Source organism: Rhinatrema bivittatum, chromosome 15, assembly GCF_901001135.1.
Source record: "Rhinatrema bivittatum chromosome 15, aRhiBiv1.1, whole genome shotgun sequence".
NCBI classification, from domain to species: domain Eukaryota; kingdom Metazoa; phylum Chordata; class Amphibia; order Gymnophiona; family Rhinatrematidae; genus Rhinatrema; species Rhinatrema bivittatum.
The window spans coordinates 78,046,979-78,070,515 of record NC_042629.1 but is presented as its reverse complement, the minus strand read 5'-3'; the positions used below and the strand labels follow the sequence as shown (position 1 = coordinate 78,070,515).

Below are 23,537 nucleotides of genomic sequence, written 5' to 3'. Positions count from 1 at the left end.
TTCATGACAAAATGATACAATACATAAGAAGTGCCAGTCCGGTCACACACACCCCCATCAGATCCCCAATATCTTACTCCCAGGATAAGCCCTGGCCTTCCCAAGCCTACCTGGCTAATAGACTTTTCCTCCAGGAATGTGTCCAATACTCTTTTGAACTCCACTATGTTAGTTGCTTTGAACGGATCCTCCAGCAACGGCTTCCAAAGCTTGATTGTGCATGGGATGAAAAAATACTTCCTACAATTTGTTTCAAATCTGCTACCTGCCCCCAGTCCTAGTGTTGCTTGAAAGGGTTAACAGTTTCTATTTACCTAACTCATGATTTTATAGCTTTCAGTCCTACCCCTTACCTCTTTTCCAAGCTATAGAGTCCTAATCTATTTAGTCTTTCTCCATAAGGGAGCTTTTCCAGCTCCTTTATCATATTTGTCACCCTTCTCTGTACCTTTCTATATTTCTTGTCTTTTCTGAGATGGGGCGACCAGAACTCCACACACTACTCGGGGTACGGTCACACCATGAATCTATATAAAGACATTGGGATTCTCTGTTCCTTTCCAAATAATTCCTTTTTGACCATTGAGCCGAAGATTTCAAGGTATTATCCCCAATGTATATATCCATAAAGAGTCATTACTGCACAATGTAAATAAGTTACCTCTGTAAAGATTTTTACTCCTGTCTATTCTTGTCTCCTTCCTACCCCAGTTATACAGCCCTGTTTTATTGTAACTTTTGCTTCCTACTCACTTGTTAAAAGAATAAAGTTTTGTGTCTGCACCCCCTGTTACCTGTAAACCGGCATGATATGATCTTATCATGAATGCCAGTATAGAAAAACCGCAAATAAATAAATAAATAAGGACTCCGAGGTCCTTTTCCTGGATACTGACATCTACGATGGAAGCCAGAACTGTGTATCTATAGTTGAGATTTTTTTTCCATATGTGCATTAATTTGCATCTATCATTTAGAAGCCTCGTTTCCTAGCCTCACAAGGTCCTTCTGCAGATTTTAACAATCCACTGGTTTTACTGACATAAAACAATTTTGTGTCATCTGCAAATGTGGTCACCTCACTCATCGTTCCTTGATGCAGATCATTTGTGAATATGCTGAATACCACACTCGAGTAACGACCTTTCTCCATTCAGAAAGCTGACCACTTACTCCTACCTTCTTTTATCCACAACAGGACCCCATGACTTCCCAATTTCCTCTCATGAGAGACTTTGTCAAATGCCTTCTGAAAATCCAAATACACTCTGTCAGCCAGCTCACTTTTCTCTGGGTGTTTATTTACACCCTCAAAGAATCTCCTCTGCAAAACCCGCCAGCAATTTGTTTTTTAGGAAGAGCTTCGACCACTTTGCCCGGCACTGCCATCAGGGTTTCCTGAATCGCTCTTTGCCAGCAGTTCCTTCAGAACTCTGTGCTGAATATTTCTCCGTCTGAGTTATTACATCTTCCAGTTTCACAGCGATCCATCTAGTCACTCAGAGGCATTTTCGGTGAGGCTATGACCTCAACATCCACCTCAGCAAAGAATTCATGTACTTTTTCTGCTATTCCCTTCTCCTCCCTGACTACTCCTTTAACCCCCCCAACTGACTTCCTCTCAGGTGGTTTTGTTTCAAGTTATTACTTGTTCTTACCTGTGGCAAGTTTATTTCAAATTCTCTTGACCTGCTTCATTTTGTACATCTCACTTGCCAGCACTTATGCTTTTCCCTATTTTACTCCATTTTTTAAATGATGCCCTTCTGGCCGTCACTGCCTCTTTCAGCTCATTATTAAACCATGCCAGCAATCATTTGCTTTTCCTTCGGCCTTTATTAATCAGTGGAATACATTTTGTCTGGGTCACAAGGATGGTGACATTTTTAACCTTGTGGATTACTCCTTTACATTTTTTTTTCTAACAAATGTCCTCATTTTATCGTAGCCTCCCTTTTTATAGTTAAATTCCTGAGTATTTACATTCCAGTGGTTATGTCAGGGAAAACTGCTTGCTGGCAGGACACTAAAGTACTTACCTGATGTAGCAAGAAGGTGCCCTGGCAGGGGAGGCCTCCAGTGTGATCCACCACCGCTGGGATGTACCTAGAGCCAAGGCAGGAAGAACACATGAACCATCAACCTAAGCCAGGAAATGAGCGTCCGGGGGAAAGATTTGCAACAGGTGGGGGCAAGACTCACTCGCCAGTGGGCTCCAATTCACTGATTTCGAACCAAACCAGCAGGTCATAACGGCTGACACTCTGGCCCAGACTGCTCTTATTCAGAGGGTTCAGCTTGGTTGCTGGGACTACAAACAGAAAAAAACACATTACAACAGCCAAACTGGTTTAAAAAAACAAACAAACCCAGAGGGAAGGTGCAGGGCTTCTCATGATTGAGTCCTTATAGGAGATTACTTCTGTGCTAACAAACAGGTTCATATCAACTGCTCAAATGTAATTTCCCTCCCTTTCATACTTCTTCCAAAAGCAAGAAAAGGCCGCAGACACGACAGCTTCCGACTAAAGCATTTTTGAGACTGTGACAGAATTCTCGGCAGTTTAGTGTCTACATCTAGCACAGAATATGTCCAGTACAGAATACATCCAGCTACTGACCGTCTTGCACAGAATACATCCAGCTACTGACCGTCCAGCACCTGACCGTCTTGCACAGACTACGTCCAGCCGCTGACCGTCTTGCACAGAATACATCCAGCCACTGACCGTCTTGCACAGAATACATCCAGTTACTGACCGTCCAGCACCTGACCGTCTAGCACAGACTACGTCCAGCCGCTGACCGTCTTGCACAGAATACATCCAGCCACTGACCATCTTGCACAGAATCCGTCCAGCACCTGACCGTCTTGCACAGACTACGTCCAGCCGCTGACCGTCTTGCACTGACTACGTCCAGTCACTGACCGTCTTGCACAGAATACATCCAGCACAGAATATATAAGAACATGCCATACTGGGTCAGACCAAGGGTCCATCAAGCCCAGCATCCTGTTTCCAACAGAGGTCAATCCAGGCCACAAGTACCTGGCAATTACCCAAAAACTAAGTCTATGCCATGTTACCGTTGCTAGTAATAGCAGTGGCTATTTTCTAAGTCAACTTAATTAATAGCAGGTAATGGACTTCTCCTCCAAGAACCTATCCAATCCTTTTTTAAACACAGCTACACTAACTGCACTAACCACATCCTCTGGCAACAAATTCCAGAGTTTAATTGTGCGTTGAGTAAAAAAGAACTTTCTCTTTTTTAAATGTGCCCCATGCTAACTTCATGGAGTGCCCCCTAGTCTTTCCATTATCCGAAAGAGTAAATAACCGATTCACAGCTACCTGTTCTAGACCACTCATGATTTTAAACACCTCTATCATATCCCCCCACAGCCGTCTCTTCTCCAAGCTGAACAGCCCTAACCTCTTCAGCCTTTCCTCATAGGGGAGCTGTTCCATCCCCTTTATCATTTTGGTCGTCCTTCTCCCTACCTTCTCCATCGCAATTATATCTTTTTTGAGATGCGATGACCAGAATTGTACACAGTATTCAAGGTGCGGTCTCACCATGGAGCGATACAGAGGCATTATGACATTTTCCGTTTTATTAACCATTCCCTTCCTAATAATTCCCAACATTCTGTTTGCTTTTTTTGACTGCCGCAGCACACTGAGCCAACGATTTCAATGTGTTATCCACTATGACACCTAGATCTCTTTCTTGGGTTGTAGCACCTAATATGGAACCTAACATTGTGTAACTATAGCATGGGTTATTTTTCCCTATATGCATCACCTTGCACTTATCCACATTAAATTTCATCTGCTATTTTGATGCCCAATTTCCCAGTCTCACAAGGTCTTCCTGCAATTTATCACAATCTGCTTGTGATTTAACTACTCTGAACAATTTTGTATCTGCAAATTTGATTATCTCACTCGTCGTATTTCTTTCCAGATCATTAATATATTGAAAAGTAAGGGTCCCAATACAGATCCCTGAGGCACTCCACTGCCCACTCCCTTCCACTGAGAAAATTGTCCATTTAATCCTACTCTCTGTTTCCTGTCTTTTAGCCAGTTTGCAATCCACGAAAGGACATCGCCACCTATCCCATGACTTTTTACTTTTCCTAGAAACCTCTCATGAGGAACTTTGTCAAACGCCTTCTGAAAATCCAAGTATACTATATCTACCGGTTCACCTTTATCCACATGTTTATTAACTCCTTCAAAAAAGTGAAGCAGATTTGTGAGGCAAGACTTGCCCTGGGTAAAGCCATGCTGACTTTGTTCCATTAAACCATGTCTTTCTATATGTTCTGTGATTTTGATGTTTAGAACACTTTCCACTATTTTTCCTGGCACTGAATTCAGGCTAACTGGTCTGTAGTTTCCCGGATCGCCCCTGGAGCCCTTTTTAAATATTGGGGTTACATTAGCTATCCTCCAGTCTTCAGGTACAATGGATGATTTTAGTAATAGGTTCCAAATTAATTGTAATAAGTCTGAAATGTCATTTTTTTAGTTCTTTCAGAACCCTGGGGTGTATACCATCTGGTCCAGGTGATTTACTACTCTTCAGTTTGTCAATCAGGTCTACCACATCTTCTAGGTTCACTGTGATTTGGTTCAGTCCATCTGAATCATTACCCATGAAAACCTTCTCCATTACGGGTACCTCCCCAACATCTTCTTCAGTAAACACCGAAGCAAAGAAATAATTTAATCTTTCCGCAATGGCCTTATCTTCTCTAAGCGCCCCTTTAACCCCTCAATCATCTAACGGTCCAACTGACTCCCTCACAGGCTTTCTGCTTCGGATATATTTTAAAAGGTTTTTACTGTGAGTTTTTGCCTCTACGGGCAACTTCTTATCAAATTCTCTCTTAGCCTGTCTTATCAATATCTTACATTTAACTTGCCAACATTTATGCATTATTCTATTTTCTTCTGATGGATCCTTCTTCCAATTTTTGAATGAAGATCTTTTGGATAAAATAGCTTCTTTCACCTTCCCTTTTAACCATGCTGGTAATCGTTTTGCCTTCTTTCCATCTTTCTTAATATGTGGAATACATCTGGACTGTGCTTCTAGAATGGTATTTTTTAACAATGACCACACCTCTTGCACACTTTTTACTTTTGTAGCTGCTCCTTTCAGTTTTTTTCTGACAATTTTTCTCATTTTATCAAAGTTTCCCTTTTGAAAGTTTAGTACGAGAGCCATGGATTTGCTTACTCTCCCCCTTCCAGTCATTAATTCAAATTTGATCATATTGTGATCACTATTGCCAAGCAGCCCCTCCACCGTTACCTCCCTCACCAAATCCTGTGCTCCACTGAGAATTAGATCTAAAATTGCTCCCTCTCTCGCCGGTTCCTGAACACATCCAGCCACTGACCGTCTTGCACAGAATACATCCAGCCACTGACCGTCTTGCACAGAATACATCCAGCCACTGACCATCTTGCACAGAATACATCCAGCCACTGACCGTCTTGCACAGAATACATCCAGCCACTGACCATCTTGCACAGAATACATCCAGCCACTGACCATCTTGCACAGAATACATCCAGCCACTGACCGTCTTGCACAGAATACATCCAGCCACTGACCGTCTTGCTTGGAAACCCTCTCGGTCTGGCAGCTGGGAACTGGCGGAAAAGGGGGCAGCTGTTGAGGACCATCCTGAAAAGCTACCAAGGTGGAAGCAGCCAGTATGCTGGCCTGCTGTGCACTGACATAGCCAGACATGAAGTAGCTAATCAGTTCAATATTTATCTTATGGACTGAGAAAAGGGGCCAAGAACAAAGGCACAGAGAAAGGGAGACAAAGAGGGAAATGTGCAAGCAGGTATGAAAAGAAAACCAGTGAAAGAACATGCAAGATAAAATCATCTCAGGAGTGAGCTTGGAGCAGCAGTATCCGTGAAGTAAGTAAAAAAAAAAAAATGAGGGCAGGGGCAGAATTTACAACAAGCCTCACTGGAAAGCAAATACAGCACCACCATTCACTCTCACTTACAGGCCCAGGAAATCTCTGTTCTGACAAGTTCCCAACCATAGCACTGAGGTCAATGGAACGACACAGCAGTCCACCACTTTGGGCATTCAGGCCCCATTAGCTGAGCACACTTTGTAACTGAAACGCTTAAAAAATATGTTGATCTCAAGGATGCACCCTGGGAGGTGGCGCAGACACCAGTCTCAGGGGCATTCTGCAGGGGATGCGTGCCAGCAGGGCATGCCAATCGAAGCTGAGGACAAAGATACAGCCACCAATCTCAGGTGCATGCCACTGAGTGGGGAGAGGGGAAGATGGAGGTAAGAGCCAGGTGTGCATGAAGTGTGGGAAGCAGATACCTTCCTGAGGTGCACATTGTGGTAGATACACAGAAACCATTGTGGGGTGAATCAGATGCTAGTCTCAGAGGTGCACTGCAATGTATGTAGAGGCAGAGGCTCATATTGGGTAGAAAATGCAAAAGGAGAGGGAGAACAAGAGAGAAAAAGACCCTATTTCAGGCACATATTATGGATACAGCACAAACAAAGCAATTATCTCACCTGGTTTGGAGAGAGGCATCGGCGAGGGAAAGAATCTGCGTAAAGGCTGTGGAGGGCTGCAAGAAATAGAACATAAGAAGGTCAGATATCGGGCCCAGCATCCTGTACATAAGATAAGAAGTGCCAGGCTGGGTCAGACATCAGGCCCAGCATCCTGTACATAAGATAAGAAGTGCCAGGCTGAGTCAGACATCAGGCCCAGCATCCTGTACATAAGATAAGAAGTGCCAGGCTGGGTCAGGCCAAGGTCCATTGAGCCCAGCATCCTGTACGTAAGATAAGAAGATCCAGGCTGGGTCAGACATCGGGCCCAGCATCCTGTACATAAGATAGGACGTTCCAGGCTGGGTCAGGCCAAGGTCCATCGAGCCCAGCATCCTGTACATAAGATAAGAAGTGCCAGGCTGGGTCAGACATCAGGCCCAGCATCCTGTACATAAGATAAGAAGTGCCAGGCTGGGTCAGACATCAGGCCCAGCATCCTGTACATAAGATAAGAAGTGCCAGGCTGGGTCAGACATCAGGCCCAGCATCCTGTACATAAGATAAGAAGTGCCAGGCTGGGTCAGACATCAGGCCCAGCATCCTGTACATAAGATAAGAAGTGCCAGGCTGGGTCAGACATCAGGCCCAGCATCCTGTACGTAAGATAAGAAGATCCAGGCTGGGTCAGACATCGGGCCCAGCATCCTGTACATAAGATAGGACGTTCCAGGCTGGGTCAGGCCAAGGTCCATCAAGCCCAGCATCCTGTACATAAGATAAGACGTTCCAGGCTGGGTCAGACATCGGGCCCAGCATCCTGTACATAAAATAAGAAGTTCCAGGCTGGGTCAGACATCGGGCCCAGCATCCTGTACATAAGATAAGAAGTGCCAGGCTGGGTCAGACATCGGGCCCAGCATCCTGTACATAAGATAAGTTCCAGGCTGGGTCAGACATCGGGCCCAGCATCCTGTATATAAGAACATAAGAAGTGCCGTACTGGGTCAGACCAAGGTCCATCGAGCCCAGCGTCCTGTACATAAGAACATAAGGGTCAGACCAAGGTCTATTGGGCCCAGCATCCTGTACATAAGATAAGAAGTGCCAGGCTGGGTCAGAGCAAGGTTCACAGAGCCCAGCATCCTGTATATAAGATAAGAAGTGCCAGGCTGGGTCAGAGCAAGGTTCACAGAGCCCAGCATCCTGTATATAAGATAAGAAGTGCCAGGCTGGGTCAGAGCAAGGTTCACAGAGCCCAGCATCCTGTATATAAGATAAGAAGTGCCAGGCTGGGTCAGAGCAAGGTTCACAGAGCTAGGCATCCTGTATATAAGATAAGAAGTGCCAGGCTGGGTCAGAGCAAGGTTCACAGAGCCCAGCATCCTGTATATAAGATAAGAAGTGCCAGGCTGGGTCAGAGCAAGGTTCACAGAGCCCAGCATCCTGTATATAAGATAAGAAGTGCCAGGCTGGGTCAGAGCAAGGTTCACAGAGCTAGGCATCCTGTATATAAGATAAGAAGTGCCAGGCTGGGCCAGAGCAAGGTTCACAGAGCCCAGCATCCTGTATATAAGATAAGAAGAGCCAGGCTGGGTCAGAGCAAGGTTCACAGAGCCCCAGCATCCTGTATATAAGATAAGAAGTGCCAGGCTGGGTCAGAGCAAGGTTCACAGAGCCCAGCATCCTGTATATAAGATAAGAAGTGCCAGGCTGGGTCAGAGCAAGGTTCACAGAGCTCAGCATCCTGTGTATAAGATAAGAAGTGCCAGGCTGGGTCAGAGCAAGGTTCACAGAGCCCAGCATCCTGTATATAAGAAGTGCCAGGCTAGGTCTGACCAACCAGCATTCTGTCTCCAACTGCAGCCACTCAGAATCACAAATATCAACGGATCCTCAACAGTTGATCTATTTCTTATAGTTTACTCCCAGGGATAAGCGCCGGCTTTCCCAGGTCTATCCAGCTAATAACTAGTCATTTATTTATTTATTTAAAGTTTTTACTATACCAACATTCGTTGGATACATCACATCAGTTTACAATGAAAGTCATGGACTTTTCCTTCAGGAGCTTGTCCAGTCCTCTTTTGAAACCCCATCCTATGTATCAGATTCCACTGTTTGATCATGTGCTGAGTTAAAAAATATTTCCTACAATTTTTAAATCTGTCGGTTGCTAGTTTCATGGAGTGTTGCCTAGTCCTTGTGTTCTTTGAAATGGAGAAATTACTTACCTGATAATTTCATTTACCTTAGTGTAGACAGATGGACTCAGGACCAATGGGTTATGTGCTCCCCTGCCAGCAGATGGAGACGAAGTCAGGTTTCAAAGCTGACGTCACCCTAGATACATCCTGCAGTGACCTCAGCCCTTCAGTATTTTCATCAAAAGCCATTGTGGACATACTACTGAAAAACTTAAATACAATATAATAACTTGATTAAGAAATTGATTAAAAACTTGATTAAAATTGGTGACCGTAACTGTACTCAACCAACCATAAGCGCTGAATCCCAGCAATATTATAGATGCCCAGATCTAGGGATAGGGTGAAAGCTTACCCCTAACCTCGTTGGGATTGAGATTCAGGTGCGATTCCCTGGCACCATTCATGGACAGCCATGGGCGGGATGCTGAATCCATCTGTCTACACTAAGAAAAATGAAATTGTCGGGTAAGTAATTTCTCCATTTCCTAGCGTGTAGTCAGATGGACTCAGGACCAATGGGATGTACAAAAGTTACTCCGGAATGGGGTGGGAGGCTGCCCGTGGTCCAGTAAGCATCGCCCTCTCAAAGGAATCTGGGACCATCAGAAGGACTAATCCTCTGTGGCATTAGATCTTGTGAATGACCTTGCCCAGGAGAGGCCAAGGAGGGAAGGCGTACAGCAGTCCTCCTCCGGCCAGGTCTGCACAAGGGCGTCGATCCCTTGGGAGTGCTGATCTACGACTGAAGAATCAGGGGACCTTTGCATTGTGAGATGTGGCCAGTAGATCGCTGGGTGATCTACTAGGAGCTGGAAGGCTCTGGTCGACAATGCCCATTCACCTGGATCCAGATTCTCCCTGCTGAGAAAGTCTGCTCTGACGTTGTCTTTTCCTGTGATATGGGAGGCCCTTGTAGATTTAACTCCACCCATTCCATAAGGGAGGTCTACCTCCAGAAACACTTGGTGACTTTTGGTTCCTCCTCGGCAGTTGATGTAGGCTACCATTGTTGCATTGTCCGACATCACGCATACTGCTTGGCCCAGGAGCCTGTGGCTGAATTGCAGACACGTTAATCTGACAGCTTGGGCTTCCAGGCGGTTTATGTTCCAACGTGCCTCTTCCTTGGTCCATCGCCCCTGGGTTGTCAATTCCTGACAGTGGGCTCCCCACTCTCAGAGGCTCGCATCTGTCTTGAGGACTAGCCAGTTCAGTGGGGACGGGCTTACACCCTTGCTTAGATGCACTTCCTGTAGCCACCACCGAAGCCGAAAACATACTTCTATCGGTAGGAGGCAGCGAATCGAGTAGTCTTGAGACAGTGGCTTTGAATGTGACAGCAGGAAGCGTTGGAGTGGCCGCATGTGTGCCCTCACCCATGGTACTATCTCCAGGGTTGATGCCATCAGGCCGAGGACCTGGAGATAGCTCCACACCTTGGGGCGCATTGTGTTCGTCAACCGACACACTTGGCACATCAGTTTCCTTATCCTCGAGGAAGGGAGGAAGACCTTGTCCTGCTTGGTGTCGAACCGGACTCCCAGGTACTCTAAGGACTGGGAAGGCTTGAGACTGCTCTTGTCCATGTTCACAACCCGACTGAGTTCCTGAAGCAGAGACCTGACTCTGCTGGTCACCTGGAGGCTCTCTTCCAACGACTTCGCTCAGATCAGCCAGTCCAAGTAAGTGTGCACCAGGATCCCTTCTTTCCTCAGTGCTGCAGCTACGACCACCATACGTTTGGAGAATGTTCTGGGGGCAGTTTCCAGGCTGAAGGGCAATGCCTGGAACTGATAATGGCGGCCCAGTACCACGAAGCGTAGGAAATGCTGGTGGTCTTGATGGATTCGGATATGAAGAAAGGTATTTATTTATTTATTTATTTATTGGGTTTTATTGGTATCCGAGAGGTCCAGGGATGTTATTGGGTTTTATTGGTATCCGAGAGGTCCAGGGTTATTGGGTTTTATTGGTATCCGAGAGGTCCAGGGATGTTAAGAACTCTCCCGGTTGTAGGGCCTTTTTGATGGAGCGAAGAGTTTCCATGCGGAAGTGAATTGCCCACAGATGACGATTGATGCTCTTGAGATCCAGGATGGGGCAAAATGAACCCTCCTTCTTGGGTAAGATGAACTAGATGGAATAACGCCACATATTTTCCTGGGGTTTAGGTACCGGGGTTATAGCCCTCAAACTGAGGAGCATTATCAATGTGGATTCCACTGCCAGTTTTTTGTTCTGGGAGTGTCAAGATGATATCATAAACATGTCCCGAGGGATGTTGCAAAATTCTGGAGCGTATCCTTCTCATGTGATGTCCAGTACCCATTTCTCCAACGTGATCTCGACCCACCTCTGATAGATGAATAGTCTGCCCACTATCTCCTTATCCTGTGGATGAGTTGGCCAAACTTCATTGGGAAGTTTGGGTTGAACCTGAACCAGTTCCTCTTTTTGGTTGTCAGCTCTGAAAGACCTGATACCTTCCCGAGGGCCGAGAGGTCTGAAATGACAAGTTTCTGTAGGGCTGAAGCGCTGAGAGCTCCTGGTCCGACCCCTCATGGGTGCTGTGACTCTTTTTCTTTCTTCTGTTAGCTAAGGCACTGGAGGTTCACCTCACTTACTGGCTAGCTTTTCCAATTTGCTTCTGAATACAAGGGATCCCTTAAAGGACATCTTTGTGAGATTTACCTTAGAGGTTGCATCTGCTGACCAATTTCGCAGCCATAGCTGTCCTCTGGCCGAGGTATGCACTACGTCAGAGCTTGCATCTGCTAGGAAGGCCGCAGCGGCTCCATCGCATCTCTGGGATGCGCCCCTGAGCTATCTGCCTCTCTCGAGAGAAGCAGACATGAACAAGCCACACATGCACAACAGGAAGCGATCTGCAATGTCATTGCTGTCGCATTAAAGACTTGCTTAAGGATGGACTCCAACCGCCTATCATATGCATCCTTCAAGGCCGCTCCTCCCTCTACTGAGATAGTTGTTTGCTTCGAGACGGTGCACACCAGGGCATCCACTTTCGGGAAACACAGGCGTTCTTTGGCCGCCGGGTCCAAAGGTACAAGGCCTCCAAGGCCCGACCTCATTTAAAACTGGCTTCTGGGGCATCCTACTGAAAATAGCAAGGGCTTTCCGTAGAGACACCATGATGGGATTCCTTTTTGGTTCCACATGGGGTCCTTGCCGGGACTCCCAGAGTCTTCAGGGTCTGGGACACCAGGGTCGGCAATTCAGCTCTATGGAAAAACCGTAACATGGACCGGTATGGCTCCAGGCAGGAGGGATTTCAACCGTCCTCCAAGGAGTCTGTGTCCCCATCATCGTCCATGTTGTCAGGGTCCCTTATCAGGGATACCCTTGGTGAGGTGACACATGTCCTGAGGCATGCTGATAGGGCTGGGAGGACGAGGCCTTCCCAGCTGAGGCTCAGACGGGCAGGAGCAGCAGCGACTGTGCCTGAGCAAAGACTTGAAGGCCCTGAAAAGAATTACACCCAGGAAAAAGTTGCCGGGTCCTACCTAGCCCACAGGGGAAATGGGGTAGGGGCCGCTGAACTGCCCTCTCCCCAGGAGGATGCAGCCCCCGGGATTTCTCAGACTCCGGGGTGCTACCAGATAAGGTCATGGCTGACCCGTCCTCCGACTGAGAGGGACTGGGCTTGGAGAAGTTCTGAGAGTCCAGCCCTCTGGACTTCCTCACAGTGCTGACACAGGAAGGATTCAGGATCAGACTGTGTAGCCCTAATATGGCAGGCAGCACAAAGGGAGTGTCACTTGTGCTTCTTTGTTGCTGGAGCCATAGTTAACTGTAGCTTGTGCGTTCAGCCGATTAGTACCTGAGCTCGAGCGCGCACAAATCCACCCCAACGCGCGTAAGTATAAGTGTCTGGTTGTGCGCGAATGTATGAATGTACTTAGGTGCGCGGTTATGCGGGGAAAATGGCGCCGCACCAAACCATGCTCAAGATGGCGCTGCTGCAGCTTGCCACATGGAGTGCCCACAGAGTCTGAAGCAGGGCCTAGCCCATCAGGGGGCCGCTCAACCCACTCGGAAACCCCCTTCCCTTAACGGGATTGGGAACATCGTCGGTAAGGCGCGCCAAGCAAGGAGAACGGAGGAAAGACTTACCAAAGCTCTTCCACATCTCTGAATCGGAGGAGTTCTTCTTTAGTTACCTGGGCTCAGCGCTTACCAGCTGAGTTCACAGACGGTCTCCGGCTGCGGGGGGGAGGGAGAGGGCTTTGGCCGTCACCGCCGCACTCGGCTTCCTGCACTCGTTGCCTTTCAGCTGCTTCAGCAGCACAGTCCATGCCAGGAACCGGCTACCAGACCAAGGCAAACTTCTGAGGGATCTCGGAAATCACCTCAGAAATTCTCAACTGGGGGAGGGACCTTTAGGTATCACCACAGGAAAGTGGGGCTCAATATTTCTCCAATTTAAAGGTAAAATTTCCTCTTCTAAAAAATACTGTGTTCCCGATAGGGAAGGCACAATCCGCATCTGCTAGGAGACGGAGAGATACTGAAGGGCTGAGGTCACTGCAGGGGAGTATCTTCGGTGTCATCAGCTTTGAAACCTGACTCAGCCTCCATCTGATAGCAGGGGAGCACATAACCCATTGGTCCTGAGTCCATCTGCCTACACACTAGGAAAGGGTAAATAACTATACCCTAGTTCAGTGTTTCTCAACGTTCTTCTGGAGGCAAACCTAGCCAGTCAGGTTTTCAGGATTGCCACAATAAGAACATAAGAACATGCCATACTGGGTCAGACCAAGGGGCCATCCAGCCCAGCATCCTGTTTCCAACAGTGGCCAATCCACGTCACAAGTACCTGGCAAGTACCCAAAAACTAAATCTATCCCATGTTACTGTTACTAATAATAGCAGTGGCTATTTTCTAAGTCAACTTAATTAGTAGCAGGTAATGGACTTCTCCTTCAAGAACTTATCCAATGCTATTTTAAACACAGCTACACTAACTGCACTAACCACATCCTCTGGCAACAAATTCCAGAGCTTTATTGTACGTTGAGTAAGAAGAACTTTCTCAGATTAGTTTTAAATGTGCCACATGCTAACTTCATGGAGTGCCCCCTAGTCTTTCTACTATCCGAAAGCGTAAATAACTGATTCACATTAACCCGTTCGAGACCTCTCATGATTTTAAACACCTCTGTCATATCCCCCCTCAGTCGTCTCTTCTCCAAGCTGAAAAGTCCTAACCTCTTTAGCCTTTCCTCATAGGGCCGCCATTTCACGCCCCTTATTTTGGCTGCCCTTCTCTGCACTTTCTCCAGTGCAACTATATCTTTTTTTGACATCTGGCGACCAGAACTGTACACAGTATTCAAGATGCGGTCTCATCATGGAGCGATACAGAGGCATTATCACATCCACTGTTTTATTTTCCATTCCCTTCCTAATAATTCCTAACATTCAGGCTGATACAGCACTAGCTTTACCCCTTATTCAGTAAGGGGTAATAGCACGTCAAAAATGCGCATTCACCCCCCCAAACCTAATAGCGCCCGCAACATACAAATGCATGTTGATGGCCCTATTAGTATTCCCGCGCGATTCAGAAAGCAAATGTGCAGACAATCTGCACATTTACTTTCAAAAATTAGCGCCTACCCAAAGGTAGGCGTTAATTTCTCCGGGTACCGGGAAAGTGCACAGAAAAGCAGTAAAAACTGCTTTTCTGTGCACCCTCCGACTTAATATCATGGTGATATTAAGTTGGAGGTCCTGAAAGTTAAAAAAAGGTAAAAAAAAAAAAAAAAATTTGAAATAACAGATGCTCAATTTTGCCGGCGTCCAGTTTCCGAACCCGTGGCTGTCAGCGGGCTCGAGAACCAATGCCGGCAAAATTGAGCGTCAGCTAGGAATGCGCTAGTGTCCCTAGCGCCTCTTTTTACCACCGGCCCTAATTTAAATAAATTAATTTACTGTATTGTGCGCACAGGAGAGTGTCCTGTGCGCTCGCCCGCTCTCCCGCGATTTTTACTGTATCGGCTTGATTGCTTTTTTGACAACCACAGCACACTGAGCTAATTCAGCTCCTCTCACTTTTGCCCTCACCCTGCCTGCCGCTGGATACGTAGTTATCCAGCCAAGTGGCAGCCGCTGATCCCGGGCACATATTCAGGCACTGCCACTTAGCTGCATAAATTTTGATTTATCCGGATAAGTGGCACCAAATTTGGACCTCCTTGTTTTTAAGAACAGCTTCAAGCATTCTGTTCAGCACTGATGTCAGGCTCACTTTCTGTAGTTTCCTGAATCACCCTTGGAATCCTTTCTAAAAATTGGCATCGCATCAGTCACTCTCCAGTCTGCTGGTACCTTGGCTGTTTTAAATGTTAGGTTACCGGTCACCAGAAACAGGTCTGCAGTTCATTTTTGAGCTCCTTCAGAGCTATGGAGTGAATATCATCCAGTCCTAGTGATTTGCTATTCTTTAGAGGGTCAGTCTAAGATATCACATCCTCCAGTTTCACAGTCGCTCAAAGTCATCACCATAAAAAAAAAAAAAAAGTTTCTGGCAGCCTCCTCCTCAGTAAAGACAGAGAGGAAGAATTCATTTAGCTCTTCTGTCATTTCCTGGTCCTCCCTGATAATCAGCTCCTCTTACCCCTCAGACTCTCTCACAGGCTTTCTGTTTCACATGCACTTGAAGTTATCACTTATTTGTATCTCTTTGGCAAGCTTCTTTTCAAATTCTCTCTTTGCTTGCTTAATTCATTGCTTTCATCTAACTTGCCAGTTCTTAGGATCGTCCCTATTTTCTCCGTTTGCGTCAGCTTTCCATTTTTTGAATGATGCCCTTTTGGCTTTAATTGTCTCTTTCACCTCACTATCAAACCAGCAGTTGTTTGGTTTTTCTTCAACCTTTTTTAATACATGGAATACATTTTGTCTGAGCCTCAAGAATAGCAATTTCAAACAGTGCCCCACGCCTCCTGCAAGTTTTTAACCATGTGGATTGCTCCTTTCAGTTTTTTTTCTAAGAAATGTCCTCATTTTATCATAGTCTCCCTTTTTATAGTTAAATGGTCCTTAGTATTCGCCCTCCAATGATTATGTCAAATTTTCTTGCATTACGATCATTGTTACCAAGTGGATGTGCAACCTTTATCTCTTGCACCAGGACCTCTCAGCAGTCACTGATGGCATCTAGGAACTTTACCTCCCTAGCATGTCCTTATGTTTATTTATTTATTTATTTATTTATTTAATAGTTTTTTATATACCGGGGCACGTTAAAAACATCACCCCGGTTCACAATGTAACGTAACGTAGCAACAGGCTTTACAATGATTTAGGATAGAAAACATAGACATTATTTAGCTTTACAATAAATTAGAATATATAAACATTAAAACAATTAATTCAACTTGAGACTGGTGGTTATATGATAAACTCTTAAGGAGAGTAAAAGAGAATAGGTTCATTAACTATTCACAAGGCAACTATTCACAAGGCAACAAAGTATATGGGCGGTAGTGGAAAGGTAGAAGGACGTTGGGGAAGGTTGGGACGAGAGGGGAAGAGGAAGAGGGGAGGGTGGAAGGAAGGGCAAGGGTGGAGGAAGGAAGGGGAGCAGGGAAGAAGGGGGGGCGGGGATGAGGGGATGAGGGACACTTACCCAATCAACTCTCAAGTAATTGAAGCCTCCCATTATTATTGCATTGCCCATTTTACTCGCCAGTCTAATCTCTGTTAGCACTGTGCAGTGTTTCCTCATCTTGGCCGGGTGGGTAGTAATACATCCCCACTATTAAACTCATCCCCTTTTACCTTTGTTTCCTGCAAAACTTTTATCCTGCTTGACTCTATGCCATTCTTAACATATTTTGGCACCCCTACACAATTTTATCTGATATAATTTGTAAGTTGGTTATTAGTATGTTCTTATTGGAAATCCTCCTTCTGCAAGTCCCACTTTCCTGCCTCACCTCTTCATTTCATATTCATTGCATTCTGTTCATTGAACATGACTATGAACACTATTACAGCTCTTTACATGGCCTCTATCCTTCCTACCAGAGGTTCATGGTTCCCTTCTGTGACATCAGCTGAGCCCCATCTCCCAAGTTCCTACCTGAGATCCTGTCCCTGCTGGTGTAGTGGATGGTGCTGGTAATGGCCAAATACCTCAAACACAATTGGTTTAGTCTTGATGTACTCAGCAAAGGATTCTGTTACTTCCACAGAAATCTAGAATCAAGAACACAAGTCTGAGATACAGCCTGCTGAGAGGCACACAACACCGCACACATTTATTTTATTTATTTGATTTATATACCAATATACCAATTATAAACAACTAAAAAAAACATTGAATATTATTATAACAAGTAAAATAATAAGGACAGTTTGAAATAAGATAATATAGAATGGGGAAATTACTTACCTGATAATTTCGTTTTCCTTAGTGTAGACAGATGGACTCAGGACCAATGAGTTATATGCTCCCTGCCAGCAGATGGAGACGGAGTCAGGTTTCAAGGCTGAAGTCACCCTAGATACATCCCCTGCAGTGACCTCAGCCCTTCAGTATTCTCTTCAAAAGCCATTGTGGACTTACTATTGAAAAAAAACTTAATTTAAAATTTGATTACAATATGATAAAAAACGTGATTAAAAACAGATAACCATAACCGTACAAACATAAGCGCTGAATCCCAGCGAGATTATAGATGCCTTAATCTAGAGATTGGGCGATAGCTTACCCATAACCTCCTGGAATCGAAATTCACCTCATGGGAGATTCCTTGGCACAGTTCTTGGGTAAACATGGGTGGGATGCCGATTCCATCTGTCTACACTAAGGAAAACGAAATTATCACGTAAGTAATTTCTCCATTTCCTAGCATGTAGCCAGATGGACTCAGGACCAATGGGATGTACAAAAGCAACTCCCGAATGGGGCGGGAGGCTGCCCGTGGTCCAGATAGCACCGCCCTTGCAAAGGCTTTGTCTTCTCGGGCTTGGACGTTCAGGCGATAGAATCTGGACAAGGTGTGCAAGGAAGACCAAGTCGCTGCTCAGGAGACAGTAGATTAGTTTCCGCCCAGGATACTGCCTGGGCCTTAGTGGAATGAGCTTTAACCTGAAAGGGTAATGGCTTCCCTGCCTCTACATAAGCTGCCGTGATCACCTCCTTGATCCAGTAAGCTAAGGTAGCTCGCGAAGCTGCCTCACCTTGTTTCCTTCCATCGTGAACAAAGAAGCGGTCCGTCTTGTGCACTGATTCCGAAATTTCCACATACCGCATTAAAAGCCTATTGACGTTCAAATGGCGAAGGAGGCGGTAGTCTTCCGTGTCCTTGTGTCTATCCAGGGACAGTATGGAAATGGATTGATTCAAGTGAAACTCCGAGACTACCTTGGGCAAGAAGGAAGGAACGGTGAGACGCTGTAATGCTCCTGGAGTCATCTGGAGGAATGGCTCCCGATACAACAACGCCTTTAGTTCAGAGATGCAACGAGCCGAGCATATCGCCACCAAGAATACAGTCTTCAGTGTTAACAGGCGATGGGATAAACTGCGCAGCGGCCAAAAGGAGGACCCTGCTAAAAAAATCCAATACTAGATTAAGAGTCCACAGGGGAATCGGCCACTGTAAGGGTGATTGAAGGTGTTTAACCCCTTTTAGGAAGTGCGCCAAGTCTGGATGCGCTGGCAGTCGGGCTCGTTCACCTTGCCTTTGAAACAGGAGAGAACCGCTACCTGGACCTTCAAGGAGTTAAGGGACAACCCTTTATTTAGGCCGTCCTGTAAAAATTCCAGCACCATAGGGATTTTGGTCGTCTGAGGGGCCACTCTGCATTCTTCGCACCAGGCCTCAAATATTCTCCAGATCCACATGTACGCTAAAGATGTCGAGAACTTCTGCACGCAGAACAAGGTGGAAATTACTGCCGCCAAATATCCCCGCTTCCTTAGGCGAGCACTCTCAAGGGCCAGACCGGAAGACAAAATCAAGTTGGGTCCTTGCGAAGGATCGTACTTTGTTGAAGCAGGTCCTTGTGCGAGGGAGGCATAGGGGGGTCTCCACCAGAAGCCTCCGCATGTCTGCATACATGGGCGTCTGGGCCAATTCGGGGCCACTAGAAGGACTAATCCCCTGTGGCATTCGATCTTGCAAATGACCTTGCCCAGTCGAGGCCACGGAGGGAAGGTGTACAGCAAGTCTTCCTCTGGCCAGGTCTAAAGAAGGGCGTCGATCCCTTGGGAACACTTATCTCTTCTGCGACTGAAGAATCAGGAGACCGTCACATTGTGAGATGCAGCCAGCAGGTCGATGGACAGGAAGACCCAGCGATCTACCAGGAGCTGAAAGGCCTTGGCCGACAACACCCATTCTCCTGGATCCAGACTCTCCCTGCTGAGAAAGTCTGCTCTGATGTCTTTTCCACTATGTGGGAGGCCAAGATCCCCTGTAGATTCAACTCCGCCGATTCCATAAACATAAGAAATTTCCATGCTGGGTCAGACCAAGGGTCCATCAAGCCCAGCATCCTGTTTCCAACAGTGGCCAATCCAGGCCATAAGAACCTGGCAAGTACCCAAACACTAAGAAGATCCCATGCTACTGATGCAATTAATAGCAGTGGCTATTCCCTAAGTAAACTTGATTAACAGCAGTTAATGGACTTCTCCTCCAAGAACTTATCCAATCCTTTTTTAAACCCAGCTACACTAACTGCACTAACCACATCCTCTGGCAACAAATTCCAGCGCTTAATTGTGCATTGAGTGAAAAATAATTTTCTTCGATTAGTCTTAAAATGTGCTACTTGCTAACTTCATGGAATGCCCCTAGTCCTTCTATTATCTGAAAGTGTAAATAACCAATTCACATCTACTCATTTAAGACCTCTCATGATCTTAATGACCTCTATCTTATCCCCCCTCAGCCGTCTATTCTCCAAGCTGATCAGCCCTAATCTCTTAAGCCTTTCCTCATAGGGGAGCTGTTCCATCCCCTTTATCATTTTGGTCGCCCTTCTCTGTACCTTCTCCATCACAACTATATCTTTTTTGAGATGTGGTGACCAGAATTGTACACAGTATTCAAGGTGCGGTCTTCACCATGGAGCGATACAGAGGCATTATGACATTTTCTGTTTTATTCACCATTCCCTTCCTAATAATTCCTAACATTGTTTGCTTTTTTGACTGCTGCAGCACACTGAACCGACGATTTTAAAGTATTATCCACTATGATGCCTAGATCTTTTTCCTGGGTGGTAGCTCCTAATATGGAACCTATCATTGTGTAACTACAGCAAGGGTTATTTTTCCCTATATGCATCACCTTGCACTTTCCTTCTTCTAACGAGTACTGCAATCCCGTTAAACCACCGATGCTGGTGTAGGGAAAGCATGTCCACATCTGCTAGGAGACAGAGATACTGAATGGCTGAGGTCACTGCATGGGTATATCTAAGGAGACGTCAGGTTTGAAACCTAATTCCATCTCCATCTGCTAACAGGGGAGCACATAACCCACAGGTCCTGAGTCCATCTGTCTACATGCTAGGGAGGAGGAATAGCCTAGTGGTTAGAGCAGTGGACTATGAACCAGGAGACCAGGGTTCAAGTCCTGCTGTCACTCCTTGTGACCTTGGGCAAGTCACTTTACCCTCCATTGCCTCAGGTACAAACTTAGATTGTAAGCCCTTTGGGGATAGAGAAATACCTACAGTACCTGAATGTAAACCGGTGTGATATCTCAATTGAGATCGAATGTCGGTATATAAAAATAATAAATTAAACAAATAAATAAATAATACAATTACATAATAAGAAAATATAAGAAAATTAAAACAAAGTATAAAAATAACTAAAATAAAACAAAATGAAATAGAATAGGCCTCAAGCCTTTTTACTTTCATGAATGTTATGTAAGCACGACACACAATGCTAAACTCACAGCGGGAACACTCACATTCTGTACATGGTAGAATCCCAACGGTACTCCACGTCCATTATTCTTCAGTGGTTCTGTGGAAAAAGCTTCATCATGACGATGTAAAAAGCTGATACGGAAAAACAAAGAACAACGAGTGGTGACAGGTTACAGCATGTACCTCAACAATTCTGTTAGCCATCCTGAAACTATGCAAGAGTTCATACGGGCACATGTACTAACCATAAACAATCACCCAACATCCAGGATCTCAGAGACATACACAAGTCAGTGCTGCTTACCACACATCCAGAGTCCCAGGCTTCCCTGCCCATACTTACTTAAATTGACAGAAGATATCTGCATACTCAGGCAAGATACCGCAGGCCTGCAGCACTGTGACCCGGAATGTGAACATACTGCCCAATTTCAGGTGATCACCCATGTCCTCGGAAAATCCTTCCATCAATATCTTGCCATCTGGCAACTTCCCAGACTTTAACTCTGTAATAATCAAGCCATGTTACATATACACACAAATGACAACTCCTAACAGGTGGAGCATTGCTAGCACTGAAAACCTGGAATTGCTTAAAGCCACTCACTCACCCATCTCCTCTTTCATTAGATTGATTTCCTCTTGAGGAGTGATGACCTCTGAACTCTGACCCTGCCCTTCCACAATCCGCAGCTCTTCTAGTGACAGGCCAGAGCGAGTCAGTGCAACCGTTGATATGTTGCTCTAAGAGGTAAGAAAAAGTTCACACTGCATCATGGAAAAAGGCCACACAGAATGCAACCTGTTTTTTTGCATTTACTGTGATTGAAAATCAGCTGCTTAATTCCGTCATTAGAGCAGGGCAAGCACTCTGCTGCTTACTAGTTAATACTACTCAAGCATCATAAGGGACGCATCCCTGTTGGTAACATGGCCACTGAGGTTAGTGACCAATTAGTTCCAATTCAGCTTCATTGTCTTAAGGGGAGAAAGTGTGCAAGTGCAGAGGATCCTAGATGGCTGTGATCAGAGCTACAGATATCCCAGTAATAAAATGTTCTCCCCCTCCTCCTTATTCTGAGATTCCTACCTTATTGAAGTACTCATTGTCAAAAGAAATTTTTGCAGTCCCCGACTGCCGAACACCAGATCCATAATCAGGGGCCTCTTCATCAGCTGTAAAGAGTGAGAGGAGGTAGTGAGATGGAGGAGAATGAGCTCCTTCTTCCGACCTATGCGAGTCTCAGCTCAGCTTACCTGCGATGGCCTGGACTGCTACACGCAGAAACCCTCGCACTTCTCCCTTCTCGCTGACAACAGCCACACGATGCACCAGGGGCACAGGGAAGAGCAAGTTACTCAGGTATACAAATGCCCTGGAAAAGGAGAAAGAGGACAGAAACAAACCAGTCCAGTGTAAGATCCCCAGAAACTCAACTTGCCATACTGTGTGGGGCAGTATGCAATGTCCTTTTAATACTCTATAATTGATGACAATGATCTAAAAGGACCACAAAGAAAGCATCACGGAGACATCCACTCAATGACCATAGAAACCATTCCCACTTACACCCCTGATCAGATCCTTTCCCCGATTGTCCCTCCTCTTCCTCCAGACTAGTTCCCCCATCTGCCTTCTTACTTAAACATACTCAGCAGCCCCGTCATCCACAGCAAGCATCCTATATCGATTCAATGATTCCTAATGCCCCTCTCCTGCCTTCCACCTACTCATTCATCCTCAACTAGCAGGTCACATGTCTAAGATAAAGCACTAGTGAGGGATTTTGGGGAAAAAAAAAAAAAGTGTCTAATAATGACCACTGAATCTCAAATACAGTTATGCAGCTTTGCTTTAATTGTAACAAGTATTCTCCATGGACAGCAAGGATGAACAGTCCCACATGTGGGTGATGACATCACATGGTACCTACATATAGGACTGTTCATTCTGTTTGCCCATGGAAAATAAAACAGGTGCTATTCATAGACAGCAGGATAAATCAGCCACTGAAACGGGTGACATCATCCGAATAGCACCAATACAGAAAAACAGGTTTTTCTGATCATATAATAGGACTTTCCGCATAGCTACCCAAGTCTCCTCAGTCTTTATAGCAAGTTATTCTTCAACTCTAAGGGAAGGTTGGAGAGATTGTGTGGCTGATTTAATCTATAGTCTGGAGAACACCTTTTACAGGTGAGCAGCTTGCTTTCTCCATGGACAAGCAGAATAAAGTCAGCCACAAAAATGGGGATGCACGTGATTATTTTATCTGAGCACTGAGATGTGTCATTACCACCCATAATTATTTTTCAAGTATAGAGAGATTTGACGGGATTAATGAAGCAACCTTAATTAATAATAATTTGGCCCACTGTTGTTCCACTTCGCCTATTTTCTCCCACTCTCCTAGTTCTTGTTCCAGGTACATCCCCATTTTGTCAAAGTCTTCGTGTGACTTCTCTGTATCCTGAAGGGCTCTGCAGCAGTCGAACAGAAGACCATACTTATGTTGTACAAGAAGACTTATCTTTTTTTTTTTTTACCAATGTCCTTGTCTGTCACAGCAGAAGCTGCATCAACCTAGACCCAGAGCTAAGGAAAAATCATAGCCTAAACCTTTACAACAAAAATCTAATCCGGGTTTTTGACTACAACCTAGACAGATCTTTCCACCAAACTTCAGCAGTCTTCCAGTGAGGAGGCTGCAGACTAAATCTCAAAAGTTCTCCTCAAATATTCCTCCAAAGAATTATTCCTTGGAGAACAAACAGCTCTTACTACTTCAGCAGGAACCGGTGTCTCTCCTAATAGCATTCCCACTA

The 23,537-nt window shown here is 45.5% G+C and overlaps 1 protein-coding gene across 1 annotated transcript in view; it reads right to left on the bottom strand.

The window, feature by feature from the left end:
- The window catches only part of KIF1B (kinesin family member 1B), a 231,392-nt gene that overhangs the window by 42,291 nt on the left and 165,564 nt on the right, over positions 1–23,537 (bottom strand). Inside the window, 9 exon segments of the mRNA XM_029579260.1 lie at positions 2,040–2,106; positions 2,203–2,311; positions 6,589–6,644; positions 16,894–17,009; positions 20,750–20,840; positions 21,052–21,214; positions 21,320–21,452; positions 21,799–21,884; positions 21,966–22,084. Coding sequence (XP_029435120.1) covers positions 2,040–2,106; positions 2,203–2,311; positions 6,589–6,644; positions 16,894–17,009; positions 20,750–20,840; positions 21,052–21,214; positions 21,320–21,452; positions 21,799–21,884; positions 21,966–22,084 — 940 coding nt within the window.